Raw genomic sequence first — 22750 nt, 5'->3', positions numbered from 1 at the left:
AATACTAAACAAGGGGATAAAATAGTGCAATGGATACTCCCCCTTAGCAATACAACTCTTCAATGATGGAGTGAAATCAGTCCTAACTTTTGTCTCAGCTTTTCAAATGTATCTCTTAGCAAGGGCTTAGTAAACACATCTGCAATCCGATCTATAGTAGAAACATATTCAAGCTTAACTTACTGATTACTAGCTTGTTCGCGCAAGAAGTGATACTTGATAGGAATATGCTTGGTTCTAGAGTACAAAACAAGATTTTTAGATATGCTAATGGCACTTGCATTATCACAAAAGATAGAAATAGGCTAACTGAAAGCTACCTTGATGTCTTTCACTGTCTGCTTCATCCAAAGAACCTGTGTGCACCAAGACACTGCAGCAATGTATTCTGCTTCAGTTGTAAAGAGAGAAACAAATGCTTGTTTTTTACTATGCCATGAAACCAAACACTTCCCAAGGAAGAAAGCACCTCCACTTGTGCTCTTCCTATCATCAACTGAGCCACCCCAATCTGCATCTGTATATGTTGTAAGAAATCATTTCCACTGGGATACCAAAGCCCATACTCCATAGTACCTTTGCGATATTTAAAAAAAAAATTAACTGCATGAACATGTGTTTCCTTAGGGGCAACCTAGAATCTAGCAACAAATCCTACAGCCTCCATTATATCAGGTCTAGTGGCTGTAACATACAATAAACTCCCTATCATAGACCTGTAAAGAGTTTGATTAGCATCTGAGGACTCGTCATCCTTACTAAATTTGCAACCAATCACCATAGGAGTGCTAACAAGAGTACATTCTTCCATTTTAGACCTCTTCAACATCTCTCTAATGTATTTAATTTGGAAAATAAAAATACTTGCCTTAGATTGATAAATTTGTAGCCCAAGGATGAAAGATAGCTCTCCCAACATTACATTTCAAACTCGATCTTCATGTTGGTAGCAAAGACTTTACACATCTATTCACAGTCACTACCAAAAATTAGATCATCAACATAAACAAATATGATCATCATATGTTTACCTTCCCTTTAACATACAAGTTGTTGTCTGCTATGCCTCTTTTGAATCCCCTGCTGCTGCAAATAACAATCCAGTCTGTCATACCAAGCACGTGGTGCTTGTTTGAACCCATAAAGAGCCTTCTTCAACTTGCATATATAATCTTGATTTGCTGATAACACAAACCCATCAGGTTGTTCAACATAAACTTCTTCATTCAAATGTCCATTCAAGAAGGCAGATTTAACATTCATTTGAAAAACTTTAAAACCTTTAAAGGATGCAACAGCTAAAAACATTCTAATTGCCTCTAAATGAGCAACAGGTGCAAAGGTTTTATCAATATCAATACCTTCAACCTAATAAGCATAACCTTTACACACTAACTTTGCCTTGTTTCTCACCACTTGGCCATGCTCATTCAACTTGTTCTTGAAGACCCACTTTGTGTCAATCACGTTCTTGTCCTTGGGCCTTGGGACAAGTTCCCAAGTTTCACTCTTTTGGATCTAATCTAACTCTTCTTTCATAGTTGCAACCCAAAATTTGTCTTTTGTTCCTTCAAAAGTTTTAGGTTCAATCATAGAGAGCAATAAAATATCATCATCTTCATAATAGTTTACTTTCCTCCTTGTTGCTCTAGGTATCCTTTTGTAAGATTTGATTGATAGGATGGTTCTTTTTAACAAACCTTGAAGTAGTTTAAAAGAAATTTTGATTGTAGATCAATTTCCATCATGTGAAGGTGTAGGACCAATTGATGCATCTGCTTTACTAAACTGATTATCTGTTGTTCCATCCTCAAAACGTATACCAGCACCTTCATTTTGATTGTTTTCAGGGGTATTTCCAGCATTGTTACTTGCTGTCCCAACTTGCACACTAGTAGAAGTTGACTAATCAGCACTTTCAACTCCTTCATTCCATAAATCATCATCACAACTTTGCAATTTCTCAGAAGTGTTAGCAATCTCATGAATTTTTGCATTAGCACTCTCAACTATCTTGTGTAATCTCTTGTTAGAACATTTATATGCTTTACTTTTTGAAGAATATCTTAGAAAGATACCCCCATTAGCTCTAGGATCCAATTTGCCCAAGTTATCCTTATCTCTCCTAATGTAACAAGGGCTACCAAAGATTTTAAAATGCTTAACAGATGTTGTCTTACCATTCCACAATTCACATAGTGACTTGTTGTGCTTAGCTCGAATCAAACCTCTATTCTGAATGTAGACAGTTGTATGAACTGCCTCCTTCCAAAAACAATCACTTACCTTGGATTCATTCATCATGCTTCTTGCCATCTCTTGAACGGATCTATTCTTCATCTCAACCACCCCATTTTTTTGAGGTGTCCTAGAAGCCAAATATTGTCTTTTGATACCAAACTTTTCACAAAAGCTCACAAAATCATTTGAGATAAATTCACCTCCATTGTCTGATCATAGGCACTTAATTTTCAGATTCTTCTCATTTTCAACCAAAGCTTTAAAAGCTTTGAACTTCTCTAATGCTTCTGATTTTTCCTTCAAAAAAGCCACCCAAGTCATACGTGAGTATTCATCAATTAAAAGCATAAAATATCTCTCACCTTGCATACTTGTTGTTCTTGTAGATCCACACAAATCAGTGTATCAGCTCTAAAGTCATTGTGCTTGAGTAATCATTTGATTTGAAATTCCTACGAGTTTGTTTGCCCAATTGACAATCCTTGCAAACAATGTCAAATGGTTTAGTGAGTTTAGGCAAGTCTCTAACAACTCCCTTCTTGCTGATCTGAATAAGATTATCAAAATTTAAATGACCAAATCTTTTGTGCCACAACCAAAATTCATCAAGTAAACTCAAACAACAAGTTTCACTCTTAACATCATCAAGAATATATAAGTTGTTTGCTGCCCTACTTGCATCAGCAATATGAACACCATCTTTACTAATTTTGCAACAATCAAAACTGAAAGTTAAACTATGTCCCTGATCACATAACTAACTAGCACTGAGAAAATTGTGTTTTAAGCCTTCAACAAACAGCACTTTTTCAACTTTATTGTTTCCATCATTCAACATAAGAGTACCTTTTCCAGCTACCCTTGCAGATGAATTTCCACCAAATCTTACCTTGCCATCATTGGATTTCTTGAGAGTGAAGAACTTACTCTCATCTTCAATCATGTGCATGGAGCAGCCACTATCCACATACCAAATATCTCTCTCATTTTGTGAAAGAAGAGTTGTTTGCACAATCAAAGACTTTGTTTCAGCTTCTTTCTCCTTCTTTCTCCACACTTTGGTTTCCTTAGCATTGTTCTTAGAATCTTTCTTTGAAAAATCTGCACTTTCATTCTTACAAAACCTTGCACTATATCCAATGTTATTACATTTGTAAAAAACATAATTATAACTCCTCAAAGGGGCAAAGGTGTTCTGATTCACACATCTGAAATCATTTCTAAAGGGCATTCTACCATTTATTGCCTTGTTCCCAAAGTAATTACAAGCATAACAGTAACCATGAAAGAAAGAATGATTAAACTTGGTTAAAAGTGTTTGTCTAGTACTGAAAGGCTATTTGAAACCATTGCTTCTGATTTTTGTTGAAGAAAACTTTGAACTATCACCATTAGGAGTTTATTGTTCTTCCTTTGAAGTCTTAGAGCTTTGACCTTCTACAAGGCCGACTCCACATTTATCTGAAGACTATTTTTGAGAAGCTCAAAGATCATCCAAAGACAGTGACTTTTCTAATTTATCTCTTCCTGGTTCAGCAATGTTGATGATTTGTCTAACTTCCTGAGAGGACAATTTCAGCCTCCAATCTATCTCAAGTTTCTTCCTTTAACCTAATCTGATTTTTCAGATCCTCTTGAACCTTCTTAGCTTCTTCAAACTGAATTTTCAGGTCATCTATGAGCTTGTTGGCATCATCTAGAGCTTGTGATTTTCTGGTTTTTTTTTTCAATTTCTTCTTTGAGCAGCAGCTTCAAATCTAGAATTTTCTTCTTAAGACTTTTAATCTCACTGAGAGCACTCAACAATTCTTGTTCAAAATCCACTTCTCCATCTTCTTCATCAAAAACATCTTCATCTTCTTGATTTTCAATGTGAGTTTCTTCGAGAGCCATAAACAAAATCTCATCACTTTGAGATTCTTCATCACTTCCTTCAGATGAATCACTTTCCTCCTTTGAATATAGACTCTTTTTGGATTTCCATGTCTTTTTGTCCTTTCCTCTGAACTTTTTGTTAAACTTAGGCTTCTTTTCATAGTTGTTGTCTTCATTATTCTCATACAGACATTTGGCTGCAAAATGTCCAACCATTCAACAGTTAAAGCATTTAAGAGGCATCTTCTTTTGTTTGTTGAATTCCTTCTTCACCCTTTTCATGAACAAAACTTCTTCTTAGTCTGAATCATCATCTGAACTGTCACTTGAAACTTGCTCTTTTTGTTTGCCTTTCTTTGAAGCTTTGAAAGCGGTCTCCCTTTTTGAAGATTTTGTGTTTGTTCTCATCTCATATGCAGTCAATATACCATGGAGCTTGTCGATGGGCAGTTTATCGAGATCAACCATCTCCTCTATGGCTGAGATCTTTGCATCAGATCTTAAAGGTAAAGACCTTAAGATTTTTTGAATAACCAAACTATCATCAACTTTCTCACCAAGACCCTTCAGAGAATTTGCTATTTCATCTACTCTTAGAAAATAGGTTGCAACATTCTCATCTTCTTTCATTTTCAGACTTTCAAATTGCATCCTATAATTCTGAAGTTTGGCTTTCTTCACCTTTTCATCTCCTTCATAAGCATTCTTGAGTTTATCCCACATAGCCTGTGTAGTATCACAGTGCATGACTCTAACAAATTCAGATTATGGCAATCCACACAGTATAGCATTCATAGCCTTCGCATTGCTTTCAAACGCTTTCTTTTCATCGGCAGTGGATGGTAGGTTTTGAGGAATTTTATAGCCAGTCACCACACAATTCCAGACATCAAATCCAAGAGACATTAAGTATGCTCACATTCTAAGAGACATTGAGAAGCACATAGGAAATGTTGAGAGGGGGGGGGGAATCAAATTTCAAATTCTTAACAACAAATTGCAAAAGTAAAACACAAAGAATTATGTAGATACTCCCATTTTAAGCCAACCATCATATCTATTATCCATTTCATCAAAAAGCAAAAACAAAAACCATCCCAACTAAGACATTTTTATATTTTTAAAAGAGATCAAAACACACTTAATTCCCATGATAGTATCCAAAAGCCAATAACTCTCTGAAATGTCTGCCAATGTCTCCAAAATAATCCAAAAAGAATATTTTCAAAAAAAAGACTTATTGTGCTTCCCTGCCAAAACAAATAAAGCACTTCGTTTTTTTCTTTTGTTGTCTATGAAGGCATCTCCAATCGTGCACTCTGGCCCTTGCGTTTTTGTTTTTTTTTTTTAAATTACTGTTGTAAGTTAAAATGAAAAACGACTCCCCATTAAAGGAACGAACACAAAACTACAGCCACGTTAGCATCATACAACCCAACCATCATGTTCAACACAACACAGAAAAAAAATTTCAACACCCATAAAGACGTGAATATCCAAAAACCATCCAGCACTCCCACACATCTTTCACACCAGCCAATACTTCAAACTTCACAAAAACCACTGCATTTATTAAACTCCACGATCTTTTTGAAATAAAAAAACAGCAGAAATAAATCATAAATGCCATCTCTCCGCACAGCCACCAATCATTAATAAAAAAAGCGTCGCTCCTTATCATGTTTTGCCAAAACGATTTCAATACCCACTTGACCTGCTCAAGAAAACAATTTTGCTGACTATTTTTGAAAGCACGACACAGCACTAAGTCATATCCTTTAAAACAGCTTCTAAAAAAAAAATCACTCAAACTATAAAAGAATAGTCAACCATAAAGGAAAAATGCACAGCCTCCTTTTAAATAATTTAATGCCTAGCAAAGGTTTTGAGTGTGCATATATCTCCTTTGCTAATTAATAAAGTCTGAAATGATTATCACACCTCAAAGGAATTAATTCGATTGCAATACACATTGACCCTTTTAATATTCAAGTGATTATGTGGCACAAAATCTGATGTAACAGCTAACTTGTTGACAAGTAAGCACACAAGCTACTGAAGTAGACACACACTTAGCTCAAGCTGACAGCCAAGCAAGCACCTCAAGCAACCAAGAGGGCAAGCAGCTCAACCAAAAATTCATAATCAAACTCAATTAAGCCTTTGACATCAATGACAAATAATCCAACAGTAATTCTGAAAGTTGCATCAATCAAGTAGCCTTGTTTATGTTAAAGAGTACTGTAGAACACAGATTTACTACTGGAGGGGGGCGGGGGGTTAATCAGTAGTAAATGAATCTTAAAACTTTTTGATCAATTAAATCCTTTTGTAAAATTGCTTTTAAACTGAAACTGAAATAACAATGCAAAGCAATCACACAAGGAACAACTGCACAAGATTTGACGTGGAAACCCAAGATGGGAAAAACCACGGTGAGTAACGCTACTAGGATCTACTGAGTCACCAAACCCCTATCTCAAGAGCACCAACTCTTTCTGATGTATAGAATGTTAAAGGCACCAACCTAATCAAAACTCTGCTAGAGAGCACCAACCGTCTTAGTCACAAACTTGTCAATCTGAGCACTAACTCAGCATTATATGAATGCCTCACAACATATCAAATTTATTTCTGAAAATGATTTCTAAGTACTAACTTTCTTCACAATATGTGCTTTTGAATTAGGAACTTTCTTTTAAACACATCATATCAATTTGTATCTGCACTCAAATGATTTTCAGAACAATTCTACGGTATTTCATATATGTCTTTTGAAACAGAATTTATCAATAAAATTCAACTGCAATACCAAACTTTCATGAACAATAATTACCAGTCACAGCACTTGCAAAAGGTCTTTCTCCATTACAATGCCAAAGCTTCACACTTCAGACTCATAAAATCTAATAATATCACTCAACCCAAACATCTGAATGATATTTTTTTTCACAGGATATTTCACATTCGATCAACTCTCTTTCAACTTTAAACACTGCTCATATATATAATACTCCCTTTCTTCAATGATAGGGAAGTTTAAACTAATTAACTTCCACATCAGTTAGAAAGTTCGAACTGCCAGATATAACTGTCTTGAACCATAATCACTTTATATTAATTAACATTTACTTGATATGATCAGAATATGATCAAATTAGATTCTCACGTGATTAGTCTTCAATAAACAAATAACTTCCAAACTGATTGAACAAACTTATATAAAGCATACATTTTAATGTGCAAAATCTTTGTGCTCATTTACAAATAAAAAAATTGACCATCTGCCTGCTAGCCCGATAAATGATTGAGTGACCTGTGTCCTTGCTTGCCTGATAAAGCCTTAGCATTTTTCGCTTGATAACAGTATGTGTCAGATGTATACCCGACACTTCATACAATATGTCCTGCCATGATTATATGCCAGATGCTCAACACGATAAGTATTTTCTCTGCCGTGACCATATGTGTGGAATGTATTGCCGAATATTACTAATCTTCGAACTATTTTGCAGACATCTCAAGACATGGTATATCACATCGCACAGAAAGAACAGAATGTAAGTGCTGTATTGTTTTATCTCTGACATCAATGACAAACATATGTCAACAAGTACTTGAGGAGGTTAGAAAAACCTGGCATTGTCATGTAAATGTTTGGACATTCATTTGGAGGTGTAATGAGTCAACAAGGCCTCTAGAAGGCAGTTGAACTCTATAACCAGCAAGCAGATAGTGGCCAGGGGAGGTGAATCCTGACTCTTCTGGAGTTTTTACCTGCATTGGCTTTCTTCAAGGCAAAAGCTTTATTGCGCTCCATTTTCATGCATGCTTATGCTCTCTATTTATTGTTATAATCGTCATGTATGCACTTAATTAACAAAAACAATGAAGATTTTGGACTGACTAATACTAGTTTTGCATAGAAAAGAACAGCTATATCAATCATTTAGTGATTGGAACTTCTTAACATTTTAAACCAGATAGGGACACCAAAGCAGAAAATTCATTACAATCTGACCACAGTCTTGGCATCCAGCAAACTTCAGGTCAGAAAAAGGAAACCATGCCTCTTAGACAATTCAAGAATCACTTTTCACGAAATGACTACTTTCAGTTACTATGGGAAACATTAACATAACTGGCAGCAATCGCCATTCGGTAAAAGCTACAGAATAAGTTAGCTTCCACTCTCTTCTTTTTGACAAAGATAAGCATTTGTATAAAGTATTAAATGTCAATTTACCAAAACTCCTAGCATAAATTAGTATTTAGGGAATGTTTATTATCTTGTTCTACTTTAGAACTACTTAAAAATTATTATGTTTTATTTACGTTGTTTACTTTATTTTCAGTATAAGAGCTTTATTTGCTGAAGATCTATTTTATTTTATTTTATATTGATTACTTACGAGTTATTTTATTTTCCTTTAATTTACATTTTTATTTATTTGAAGAGTTATTTTATTTTATTTACTTAAAAATTATTTTATAGTTCTAGTTTTTTTAAAATATGTGTTGGCTCTTTTATAGTTTTTAACTTTCTGTTAACACACTCAAGCCATTACACTCCATCCCTCACTGCCACTGTAGTTACATCTCTCCGTGTAATTAGCCTAATTGTTGATGACAAGAGTAGTGCAGATTCTTTTTCCACTGCTGGAAATGGGTGTCCTTCTGAGTTTCAGACTATTTAAGATAACCATTGCCATGGTTGTTTAAAGGTATGTTCCATTGATTAGCAAGCCCAGCTACTTCATTGGGCACAAATATTTTGGTGAGCTGCAACAGTACCTATCCAGAGTACTGGATGCACTTTTTTATCAAAATATTTATTAATTTGTTATATGTTGTACATGATACATTTGACTTTGAATTAATAATTATTTAATATTTTGGTAAAAAGTGCATCCAGAATTCTGGATAGACATTGCCTACAGCTGCTGGTTGACTCTAGCATTGTCCCTTGTGATCCATTTAGAGCAAGGAATCCTCTCAATGGCCTCTTTTTTGTTTAAGACACAATAATAGAAGAGTCTCATAACAACTAAACCTCCTTCTTGCTGAAGGCAAGAGATGATACCTCGTTGATTTTCTTTGATGCATTGCAGATTTTGCAGCAGTAAATTAGTATTCACTCGTTTGAGATCTTGCAACATGTTCTGAACCTCAACTGCCTTCATTAGCCCATTCAATGTGTCGTTGATTTTGGTGAGAGCAAGGTGAATGGTTGTTTAAGCGAGGAATGGCTAAGTAGGTGGCTAATTTTTGGTGGCATTGGGTTGGTGGGCCTTGTAGCTGGATGAATATGGATTATTATGGGTAATGGGATTGCCACAGAACCCGGAAAAAGATCCCACTTCCTATGGCAAAGGGTGACACAGAATTTAAATAGTTTCAGTATTGAATGTGGAGAAGGGTGTAAAGGAGTTGCATATTAAGAAGTATAGTGAAGGAGTCCAGTTCTAGAGATAAGATCAACAATGCTAGAGACCATTAAGGTTGAACCACACAAGAACTATATTGATTCAAAATAGGAGTGAATATAGAATGAAACTGGAGCTTACCCTAGATAAAAATAGATGACTCGCTGGTGGTCTCTGAGTCTTGGACTGCAAGTTGACATTCTGGTACATCCTCGTTATTGTATTTATCATCCAAAATGATGGTTGCTTGACGATTATTGACTGCAGATTTGTTGTTTGCCTCAAAAGTACTTATCTTGCTCTGAGAGTAGAAAAAATTATTTTGCTAGAATAGATTGCAATGGTCTGTTGATTGTAAAGAGTTTTTTGCATTTTCAAACAAGAAAAGGAGTTATTTGAAGCCCTTTCTAGCACCCAAATGCAGTTTCTTTTCCCCAGAATGGAATACATCATAGATTTCCAACAAAGTTCATCAAATCTAAAGTTTCTTTTGAAGCTGTAACATTTACTGCATAGAACAAACCCAAGTTGTCATACAAGTAAATCTAAACAGGACATCAAAATGTGAGACATTCCTTTGAGGAAGGTGCTTATGTGACAGAAGGATATCCTAGAGAGAATTTAGAAACCAAAATTAAGGGATCTGTATAGAGAATATGAGAAGGTCATCTTTCTCTTTGTTAACACGGATCCATTCTTCCATAAATGCTGTAATATAGAAGTTGTTGTAAAGTTAAATCAGAGTAGGTTGGTAACATCAATGACCTCAGATATGAAAACCAGTGGCACAATGAGGAAAACAGACCTTCTGAGTCAGTCCTTGGCCTCTGTAATTATAAAGAAAAAGTTGTCTACTGTTTGATTAAAGAAACTAAATTCGCCAAGACTCAACGAGTCCAAGGTGAAGCACTCCCACCGAGTTTGGAAGACTCAGCTGCTGAGTCTCACAAGACTCGCAAGAGTCTTGTCAAGTCTTGGCCTAAGACTTGGCGATTTTTTACTTTTTATTTTTTTTAAACTTACAAAATTTCAATGCTAGTCTGGTTTACGAGAAATGCCATTTTGAAAAGACTGAGGGCATATCTGAGACTCTGAATCAAATAATTACAGAACAATCATGATTAGAGATACTTTTTCCAAGCTTTACACTACTGTCATATGCTTCTATTTTCAGTGGCTTTAGGACCAAGGGTTAAGTTGGATTCAAGGACTGTAAGATAATAGACTGTCTTCACAACCTGTGCTGTTAATGAGGCCAAATAGGTATTCTTTGTTATTCAATTCCTGCTTCATTGAGGTCTTCTCTTCCAGAGGCTTTATGCTCCTGGGTTGCCTGATTTTCTTCTCTTGCCCATCCTGAGACTTAATCAAACAACTGTTTCTGTGCACTTTGTGGATTTTTTAAGGATATCACCACTGGTGTGAATTATAGATCCCATTTTTCTCCCAATATTTTTTATATGTATGTACATGAAATTGAAAAGTTTATCAAGGACTCATATGCAAATCTTGGTTAACACCTCCACGGTTCCACCAAATCTTGGAGAATGGCCTCAATACTTCTATGAGACCATTTCAAGGCTTGCTTCTAAGTTAGAGGACATCAAAGGAAGCTGCTAGCTATATACTTATTTATGAGATCAGTTTATTGAACCTGTCTTAAGCCTAAAACCTGCATCCCAAGACGTCCAGAATACACACTTCCTTAGGCATTCTTGGCAAATACAATTTCATTCATTTCCAGCATATAAGATAGAGTTTGCATTATTTCTAGGATATCACAAAGAGTTTTCAGATTCATTTCCCTTAAATCAGATAAGAGTTTTCAAATTCATTTCCAGTAAATTCATTTCCAAGATATGGTCCATAATGAAACTCTTTGATTCCCCCATCAAACCAACTCTTCCATATGGTTCAGTGTTACGGTCCAAGTGTTGGAATCCATAATCATGTCAGACAAAATAAAAAGTGAATTTATGAATTGCAGAATGCCTTCCAATGCAATTTGTTTTCCAGGGATTAGGGCAAGTAGATTACACATTCATGTTGAATTGGAAAAATAGTCAGATTTCAATAAAATCGCAATTCAAAAAAATGCACTGCCAATAACATGTAAATGTATTTAAGACCCAAAGTAAAACCAACCTTCCATAACATGCCTCCATGGAGCTGACCTTCCCTGCATACAAAATGCACAATGAATGAAGTCTACTGTTAGACTCTGCCTCCTGAAACAATTGATTGTACCAAGGTAGGCTTGCAATTTCTGTCAACAAGTTTTAAGATAGCCATTAAAAAAATTCTAGACAAGCTGACCTCAGGAACTATCCTGTTGAGAAAAGTTTCTGTATCATGCTGAACATCTGAATCGTAGTTCTCATTTATTGTCAGTGATGCACTTGTGTGTTGCACTGTATATAAAGAAATGTAATTAAAGAGATAAACAACTAAAATATAATGACAAATTGTTGAGAAGTATTTTATGATTTCTTGGCATCCTTTCCAGAGTTTATATGATAGATGAGTCTAGTTCTCACAGAAAAAGTGTGCGAGTCCAATCTTGAATCCTTGTAACTCTGATTGAATCTCTTTTACAACCTGCGAAACACAGATGCAAGTATATTTATTCCTGACAGTCTAATAATATAACAAAAATATTGGGAAATACTAAATTAGGCAATAATGTGCACATAAACAGCTTCGTCAATGCATAAGCATGACACAGAATAGGAACAGATTATTCCAGTGTATGTTCTAAGTGAAGCTACTATGAAAACATTTTTGCTTCCACATTCCAAATTTCATAAACATGAGAATTGTTGTTCAATGTCTTTAAGCAGTGAATCAGACAGAAATAGAGTATCAACAATCTGTACACTTTTAATCCACTAGCTTTCATCTACATTTATGTTTGTCTGTTTTCTTAAAATAGTTTTTCCTTTCTACAGAGCAGTTTTCTGCAAACTGTCAAACCTATCTTTTCACATCTAGCTTTCTCCTTCCACGTGAATCCCAACATCCTGCACAAATCAAAATTTCCATTCATAATGGTGTGATTTTCTTTCCGAAAAAATGTTTTCTAGCAAGGAAAAAAAACTGTCATTAGGAGTTCCAGGTGTGTAATAGACAATAAAAAGATAATAAGTCCACAAATCTTGCACACCCAGACATGCCCTTAATTTAATTGAGCCCAAAGAAGGCATGGTTGGTTAGGTATCATATAATATAGGGCCCAGGCAAACATACAAACATCGGGGATAACACGTTTGCCTCTTTCAAGAAATCAAGTCTGATTTTCTAATAGCGGGGTTAAGATTAAAGTCAAACATACAATTCAAATGCATTTCTAAATTATGGTTGGATGATAGATTTCTCCTTGCCAAGGAGAAGAAACGAGTTCAATTCCCAATACCCACCTGTTCTGAGAATGGTAGGGCATCAAAACAAAAACAAATAAATACACTAGTAAACAAAACTGTCCTAAAAAGAAAAAGAAAAGAGAAACTGCTAATATAAACTTCAGAAGAAATAAATTCCATGTTAGGAATATAATATGGTTGAATTTATGAACTGTAATTATTGTATTGGAAAGGTTTGTAATTTCATCACTGCTAAGGAGCTGAGAACATCTAGGCCTTCAATGTCCAATGAGAAAGTAAATACTACTAATGAAGGAAACTTAAAAATTCAATTTCAATGATAACACTAATGGCAACCCTGGCTCAGCTGGTGGAAGGGATGTTTAGATGGATCATAAAGGCAAGTTGATGCTCCTTTTTAGCCTCGACTTACACAACTTCCAATAATAAACAAAGAAAGCACCCTTCTCTAAACAGATCTATCTGGGTTACAAAAGTCCAAGATAGTCACTGATACAGTAAATTAAGGAGCTTTCTCAACTTGGCAGCTCAACTTTATAACTATTTATAGATAGTTTGCTAGAATTTCTTTTAACCATGTCAGCAAGAACAAGAAAAAAGTGACCAGTCACTTGGCAAACAAGAGAGTTCACCTACAGTTTCAAATGCTTGTTAGAAAAAAAAAAACCCACAAATCCCTCAGCAATTAAACTAAAAACAAAGCTTAACTATTAAACATGCAGCTATTTCCCTATTAACCCTTGGAGAAGAATATTACATAAATCAATCTACAAAAATGTTAGCAACATAATAGCATATAAAACAACACTTAAACATGAGAAAGAATGAGAAAAAGAACAGAAGCAACCACAATAAGAGAAATGACACAAATATACCCTAGGAAAACCCTCTCAAGAAAAAACCAACCTCCAAAGTGCACACATCCAATGTATTAGTCAGCAACATCAATAATAATATTATTTAATCCTTCTATTATAATATTATTTTATTTTATTTTACAATTGATATTATTTATTTTATAAAATAATTCATTGTATTTTCTGTCCTGCAGATATATTTGCTGGGCCAACTTCCTACACACGATTCACCCTGATCACAGGCCATACACATGCGATCCACCTTGATCACAGACCACAGACATGGTTTGTGAAGCAAAAACAAAGCATCTGGATTTAAGTTTCAGAGGATTGTTACATTCTATGCATATGCACAGCTCTGTTTTGACAAGTGAAAACCCAAGAAAAAGTATTATACATTCCTGGCCTGAAGGAATGGGGCATCCACTGCTGTTTTGGAGAGACTTGGGGTCAGGGACAAACGTTAACTAGACATTACCTAAATTATTTTCCCTCCCAAACATCACCTAAACATCTTTCCCTCCAGCCATCACTAGGAAGTTTGGTCCCTCAGGGAGCCATCCAAGGTACATCCCATTTTTCCAAAAAGTTCACAGATGTCTCTGTCCCAGGACATTTGAGGGCCGTCCCAGATTACTGGGAACATCCCTAGCGTGTTGAGAATGTCCCTAAGCTGTCAGAAAGAAAGATTTCACCAATAGCCTTTAGAATACAATATTATAGAATAACTTTAAAAAAGAAAAAGAAAATCAGATTTAGAACAGGGGAAAAAAAAGGCTTGTGAGAGTGAGATATTTGCAATTTCACAAGTCCAAATTTATTTTAATTTTACGTGTTCAATGTTCATTGTTCACTTCTCAATCGCAACAATGCTAATTATTTTTTTAGTTTTAATGCAGCTTTTTAGAATGTTTGGTGATGATTAACTTGGAGGTCTCTCCCTGTGCAGCCGTAACATGCTGGCCCAATATGTGTATGGTCCCCAGTTCAAACCCTGAAAGCACCATCTGATGCTCAGATTGAGGGAACTAAAGAGGGAGCATTCAACTACAGTATAAACTGGCCAACAGTGACACAGTAACCTTGTATGGTTGTAAATATATCTCCCTCCAAGTACCAAGGTGAGACATTTATTAAATATCAAAAATATTATAGGTTCATTACTCCTAGCCCTGGACAAAATTAAAAAATACGCATTTGCTTTGTCAAAAAACATGATGTTTTTATGTAAATGAAAAGCTATAAATATGTTTTTTTTAATTTTTTTTCTTGTGGTAATAGTTACAAATATATCCAATTTGTTGTCTCCTGCCCTGTCTACCTGCCATTCCCAAAATATGGTAAAATTTCTGTCATGAGGGTGTTGCTGTGTTTTTTATGCACGCACAACTCAGAATAAAATACCCAGAGATATCCTATTCTCTCTTGATCAAAATCTTCTATGTGCTAAACAGATGGACTGTGTGATCACAAAGACGACTCCAAGGTTCCAGATTCATGCGGATAGTCTCAGTTGGTTCATTGTGATATGCTGGTAATCTCAAAGGGGACTTACACAATTGTTTGAGAAGTGAATCAATCAAAGGATTTTGTTGATTGCCGACACTTTTAACTTTCTTCTTTTGGAATGATTTTGCAATGAGTTCTTTTTGATCCTACTTTTACTAAGACTTAGAAAAAAAAGGCAAAAGGAAAGGTCTAGGAAGATAATTCTAACCTTAGGCTAATCCTATGAACTTTGGAGATAGAAATTGCAGAAGTGGAATTCAAAACCAATTCTTGTTTCGCCAAATTCAATAACTACACAAGAATGGTGCTATCTTCTAAGGAATTCAAAAGATTTTCATATCACTGATATTCACTAACATTTTGAACAATGAATATAGCAATAGAAGTTAAGTTTTCATTTACTGGTTTAGGCTAACTTTGCACAAAATCAAAAATCATCCAATCATCAAAAGTATGAACACATCCATTCCACAAGCAATTCTATCAAATTTTTCATTCAATCTATCAACTTGAAAATGAAATCTATTCTATTGAGAACCAAGAAACCATGCTAACTTGCAAAAGTGGACAAAATTCACCAACAATTGAACAATGAATAATGTCTTAGCACTTGAAAAGTATCACTATAACAATTTCTCAAAAAAATCTCATTTACAAATGAGAGGAGGGTTTATATAAGCACCCCATTACAAAGCAACAGCCCAGATTGATCCAAGATCGACGACCAAGATTAAAACCCTAAACCCTAATTAGGGTTTGTTACAATAGTTATCCAAAGTGGGCCAATGAGAAATAAACAACCATCAAATCCAACTTTCTTCTAGAAGTGGGTGTCCCTTATCCTTTTCTTTGGCAGCAAATTCAATGAACCTAGTCACTATAGGGCCAAGCTCTTCCATTGGGACACTTGGCAAAATATCCACCTCATCTTCACATGTGGCAAAAGTGGTTATCCAATCTATTTCCAATTTTCGAAAAACCATCCTCAATGGACAGAAATGAGGATGCCTTGTTAAAATGCTGCTTCTATATTGGATTTGCAAAAGTGAAGAAGTTGCTCTAAACTTTGGCTTTCTATGTCCATGTCCTTGTCTCAGACTGCTTGGATCGTTTCTTCTTTTCTTCTTCTTTCCTTGAAGTCTCTGAGGTCCACATGGCCAAGGTTGGTATCCCCAACTCTCTTCCATTTCGTCACGATCTTGGACTCCAACTTTGAACTTCGCATGTCTTTCTAGAAATCCCTCCTTGAGTTGACATCTACCACCTGAAAATCAAGAAAATTTTCCAAGTTAAAAACAATAAGGGGGTTTGATGTTGATTTTCAGCCTAGAGTGCAAAGTTTGAAGGAATTTTCAAAGAATAACTAATAAGTCTTATCTAACTCATGAAATTCCAAGAATTAGACTTAGTAAAATTTTGGAAATTGAAGCAATTGCCCCTAAAAGCATAAAAAAAAGATGATTTTGAATAAAACTTGAAGAATCTGAAGTGAAATTTCTCTTGGAAGTTCAAAAAATTAGAAACTCCGACTGAAAGTCTGAAAGAAATTTGGAATTTTGAATGAAAATCTGCCTTCAACACTTAGTAAACCTGGGAATCTTGATGAAATCCCTCAAATTGCTAAAGGAATCACTTTCAAATTTGTCTTCAAGCATGGAAATTGGTTTTGAAATTTTCCCGAAAGATGTCTTGGAAATTTGTACTTTCGAACTTTTTCAACACAGCGCCAAATTTTATAGAGTTTCGAACCTTTTCAACACTTAGGCATTCCATTTGCTTGAGCGGACTTGATGTTGGGTCAAAGAATTTCTCTTATTCCCAAGGCGGAATTAACATTTGGACAAGGAATTTTGACTATCCTCAGGCAAACTTGGCACTTGATTTCCACTTTTCTTTCAATCCACCAACATAGCCGAATTTCTCCTTCTCTTCATCTTGGGTGGACTTTGCACTTGGATAGGATTTATCACGCCAAAACACTTAGCTAAATCTTCTCTTCCTCACCTTGGGCAGACTTGATGTTAACTCGGAAACTTCACCCTTCCCTAGGCAGACTTCATCCTTGATTGGAATTCTAATGCCTCCACGGTGGACTTCACCTTGCTTTGGAATTTTTCCATCTTGGAGGGCGGAGTTCATGTTCCATTTATTAGAATAATATTCTTTATTATAATTTAATGGTCAATTATGTATTATATTGTAAATATTTAGATTCTTTCTATTTACGATTGTTTCTTTTTTAGAAACATCATTCTTGTAATTCTATTTAATGATCGTTTGATCATTTGTTAATACAATCAAGTTTTTTACCAATTACTTTCATAATACCATTAGGAATTTTCCTCACAAAGCATGGCGGACTTTGCTTGCCCACAAGGAATCTACCCTATGTCTTGGGCGGACTTGGTCTTGGAGCAAGGAATTTTTTATGATGTTGGAGCGGACTTCAATTGATGAGGAACTTTTTCATGTCTCAAGGCAGACTTCATGTGTTGATGAGGAACTTTTTCATGTCCCAATGTGGACTTCATGTTGCTTTGGAAATTTCGCCATAGGGAGGGGAGACTTGGTATGAGGATAGGAATTTTCCTAATCTCCAAGGCGGACTTCATCATGAAACAAGAAATTCTTCCATGGATTGCCATTCTTCATGATTTGAACAAGAGATTTTCTCGATCCAAGTTCCTTACAGTCAATTTTTAATTAGCTTTTGGAATTATCCTCTAGATTCGAAAGCAATTCCACACCTAGTTTATTCTACATGAATTCTCCTGACTTGACATTCCTTCTGATCCAATGACCACCTATGATCTCGAAAAAGAAAAAAAAAAGCAAGTTTCTATTTTTTGAAAAACCAACTTTTTACTTTTTCTAAAAAGCAACTTTTTACTTTTAGAAAAAAAGCAAGTCCCCAGATTGGCCCCAAAATGCCAAAAACAAAACTTTCTAAATTTAGAAAAAAAAAAAAAAAGCAAAATTTCCTAAAAATAGGAAGTTGTCAAAATTGACCCAAGGAAATCGTGTTTCTACTCCTTCGACCTATCTAAACCAGAGTTCCCAAACTCACCGTGAGTCAGGCGAGTTTGCCGAGTTGGCAAATCAAGCCAAGCTCAGCGAGTTTTGACAACTCATGACTCGGACTCGGCGAGTTTTGCTCATAACTCGCTTGACTCGGGCGAGTCAGGCGAGTTATGGTAAAACTCACCGAGTCTGAGCTCCAGGACTCGTGCTACGGCATGTCAGACATGGCAAACAAAGAGGCTGAGGCTATGGCAATGGCAGAGGAGGAGGATAGAGCACGATCCGGCACAGGCACAACTGATGTTGATCATTGTGGCACCTCACAGGCGGAGACTATGGCTACTCAGTCATCCAGGACCTACCTTAGACGCCTTTGTAGGAGGCAGACAAACTACTCTGAGGCTGAGGCTGAGGCTGAGGATGAGCTAGAGCTTCTATTTGATGATGTTATAGTGTCTTTAAGCTTTATTCAATAATGGGTGCATGAAACAAGTTTTAAATCATTAAAAATCTCTAAATTTCAAGGGTTTTTTAATTTTTCCGAGTCATTGCCGAGTTGTTGCCGAGTCACGAGTCGAGTCGGCCTTGCCGAGTCCGAGCCGAGTCCGAGTTTGGGAACTTTGATCTAAACACATCCATAGCATCGGAACGTTGTTTTGACCAACACTTCTCCTTATCGATTTTGATGACTCCTCTAAATTTTGTAACCCTTGACTCATTTGTAGAGGCAAGAGATCAGAGACAAAACTCCAAGACGCCAAAAGACTACCCTAAAAAGCAAAAAAAGGAGGTCCCCATTTGCAATGGGGTGATGTGTGAAAACGTCACAACAGATGGAAACTCAAAGAAACATAAGTAAATCCTTTTCCCTTTTTGTCTATTTGTCTTTAAGGAGTCACAAGCAATCTAAAGGCCATGATCCAGCCACTCTAGAGGTAATGGTTGGGATTCATTCTCCACCTCTCAAGGAGAGATTGTGACTGTGACATTTCCCTATGTCCATACATGATCATAAAAACTTTCTTGGAAACAATCAAATAGATAAGTACAAATCTGCCTAGGGAACTTTGCACGAAAATCCAAAAGAAAAGTTTTGGAACAAACAAATCATATCATATTTAATTAAACTTTCCACCATTAAAAACAATTAGAAACTGCCATGATACCACAAGTAAATGCAACAGCCAAATCTTTCAAGTGAGCCACTCCTAATTATAGATAGCAAGCCAATCTTCCATGTAATAAGAGCTCACTCAGCTAGATGACACAATTTACATAAAAGAAAAATTCTTAACTACAATAAGTCTTTTCATACTTAATGACAAGGAAGCCCTCCCTGAAAATATGCTTCCTATAAAAATAACCCTATTCTTATTTTTTTTTTTTAATGGACTCTTTAGCCTTCGCTTGCCTTTACTTACTCTAGGCACTTGAATCAATCATTAGCCTTTCCATGGCAATGCCTTTCGCATATCTTAAAGGCAAAACAATGAATTTGTGGAGGGATGTCTGCTTGTTCGCAAAAAGTTCAACAGTTTGATTTAAAGCTCTCAGTCCTCTACGTCCATAAATGACACTAGAACCTTTGTGAGGAAAGAAGAAGATAAAGAAATACTAAGTCTTAAGGAAAAAGGTACTTTCCAACAACCAAAGGAGTTGAATAGTTGTGTTACTGTTGAATCATCTCTTAGCTCAAATATATAGATTCACGGAATTCAGCCTACCTACTACCTATCAAATAATAAAACTATAACTGGATAGATTGCAGGACACTGAAAGAGAAGACAGAAGTAATAATAATGCCTATGGACTATTTTATCTTTTTCTTGAATCTCTAGTATAAAGATATCATCTTTGAGAAGAAATATTAGATTGATCACAAAATTTCAATGGTATTCTTCAAACCTATGGAATTTTTTCTGGTGGTTCATTTTTTGTGTTTTCAATTGTCCTTTTTTAAATCCAGGGGACTTTTTTGGATGTTCCTGTGTTCCAGAAATGCGAAAGGAGTGAGAAGACATGGGAAAGGGGCAGGGACATTTCCCAATGTACCCCTGATCTTAAATTGTTGTCCAGGGGCCAATTTTGAGAGAAGAGTAATTAGAAACAAAGGAGACTTTTGTAGCATTTTTCTATATGAGGAAGCACATTATAATTGTTTAAAGCAAATAAATAATCCTGTGGTGTTCCAGATGGTTAAAAGTAGTTCAAGAGTTTTTACAACAAGAGGGTTTTTCCTTGTTGAATATTTGCATCTTTTGTATGGTACGTTTCTTTTTGTATTTCATTTCAATGTCATTCTATGTCTGTTTTTTCTACAGTCAGAAGGTTCAGAACTCTCAGACTCTACTTAGATATAATTTGTTGTTGTTTTTCTTCACACAGAAAGTTAAGAATATTGGATAATAAAAATATTGTAGTTTTGGAAAATATATGTTGGGTGAATTGTGCTTGTTCATAGGATAGCAAATTAAGGATCACCATGTAGCACATTCTGTTCAAAACTAAATCATGTTATCATGTTTTAACAGTTACAAAACTACCTTTGTCCTTCCTTGTTGCCATGGCACACAGGGCATATTGCACTCCATCCCTATGGTTTCTTCAGGTCTCTAACTCAAGAAGCATTGAGACTTAACCAAAATCCAAATGATAAAATTAATCAAATTGAGACCTTTTGCTCATTTTAAATTGATTTTCCAAGAGTTGTGTCCAGACATTTTATTCTAAAGGTAGTTTGATTTCACTGCTAGAGAACCAGTATAGTCTGTTTATTTGGTATGTGCATATAATGAGAATAATTAATGATGTGCAAACCACCAAATGGAATGAAATCGATATGACTTTGTTGGCATAACTGATGGAGATGATGATGAGATGAGAAGATGACTGGATTGTTGGCATAACTGATGATGATGATGATGATGAGAAGATGACCGGTAAAGTTGATATGATGGGGAGATTGTTGGTATAGTTGTAATAAGTTGTTTGATGGCTTTATTTGTGTTGTCATTGATGGCAACCATGTTTGTTTAGTCATCCAAGTCATCTAGACCTACCAGTATAGCCTAACTGGTACCAGTGGTGGACTCAGTTGGACAGCAAAACTGCTAAGTTGTTGTCAACCAGTAAACAGGAACAGAGCGATGATCAAGAGACTGGTACGGACGATTGGAAAAGATTCAAGTGTTGCGGTTCAGAATATATGTTCATAACATTGGCATGAGTCTGTGATTGAAATCGCATAAAGTTTGGTGAACCGGAAAGCACATTTATAATTAACTGATATGAACTCTGTGGAGAAGAATGAATACCAGTGACAGATCTTCAACCGGTAATGATTTATGGTTTGGCGGTGGATCTTATCATGATCATAACTTAGTGATGACGTGTCATAATCCGTGTGTAATGATAAGATAGTGTTTGAGCACGTACAAAGATCAGATTTCTTGGGAAACAACGAAGTGCTTAGCAGAATGTGACAAAGGTTTGATTGCTTATCAAATCGATGTGCGACGATCATTCAACGGCGGAAATCATCTAGAAATTTGTTGTAATGATCTATATTGATCTGTAATGTAATCTTGTTGATGTAATTAGGGTTTGTAGCCGCCCTAATTGAAAATTGTATTTAGGGCTAGTTGGAGAAGAGTTTTAGTGTCGGTGGTTTTGAGACGAAGGTATTGCTGAACCGGATTGAAGTGTCTGCATGTGTGTAGCAGAGTTGTGCTGAAAAGGATCTGTACTAGCAAGCAAGGAAGTGTTGTAATCAGATCATTTGCCATGTTGTTCCCTAACAGTTACAGCAGTTTGAAATCCCTTAATCGGGTAGACCCTAACAGGTCTGATATTGTAAATCCATTCACCGGGTGGCTCATTAACTTGAGTTTAAAATCCTCTAACAAGGTTACTCCTAACAGGGTAAAGCTCCTAACAGGGCTGAGGCAAAATCCCTTGACCGAGTGACTCCTAATAGGGTCTGCTCTTAACCAGGCATATTGTAAGCTCTTAACTGGGCTAGGCCTTTAACCAGGCGCATTCCAAAAGAGTGCAAATATATTGTGGGTGTTAATTCCCACCGTGGTTTTCCCAGTTGGGTTTCCATGTGAAAAATCGTTGTGTTCATGTGGTTGATGCATTGTTGATTTGTGCATTTGATATCTTTACATTGTTTGCATAATGATGAACACTTGGGTGAATGGTTTGATAAATCAGTTTAAGAGATTGTTTGAGTAGTTACCGGTACTGTTTTGTGAAATATTGCAGAACTGTTTTACTACTGATTCACCCCCTCCCCCCTCTCAGTAGTAACCAGATCCTCATAATAACAGACTTGCCATATGGTGCAGTTATAAGGCTGATTGTACAACTTTGAGAAGGCTAAATACTATGTTCCAAGGCGTTTTGGGGATGGGATGGTGAGATGGCAGAGGATGCACTT

At 35.9% G+C, this 22750-nt stretch overlaps 1 protein-coding gene across 1 annotated transcript in view; it reads right to left on the bottom strand.

The window, feature by feature from the left end:
- LOC131042702 (uncharacterized) overlaps positions 1-22750 on the bottom strand; it is a 31033-nt gene that overhangs the window by 5825 nt on the left and 2458 nt on the right. The window contains exons 2-4 of the mRNA XM_057976028.2: positions 12080-12140; positions 11859-11953; positions 11688-11721 (exon numbers count right to left, since the gene is read on the bottom strand). Coding sequence (XP_057832011.1) covers positions 11688-11721; positions 11859-11953; positions 12080-12140 — 190 coding nt within the window. The remainder of the gene's footprint in view (positions 1-11687; positions 11722-11858; positions 11954-12079; positions 12141-22750) is intronic.

This window comes from Cryptomeria japonica, chromosome 4 (assembly GCF_030272615.1).
Source record: "Cryptomeria japonica chromosome 4, Sugi_1.0, whole genome shotgun sequence".
NCBI lineage: Eukaryota > Viridiplantae > Streptophyta > Pinopsida > Cupressales > Cupressaceae > Cryptomeria > Cryptomeria japonica.
This window is presented reverse-complemented; position numbering and strand designations above follow the sequence as displayed.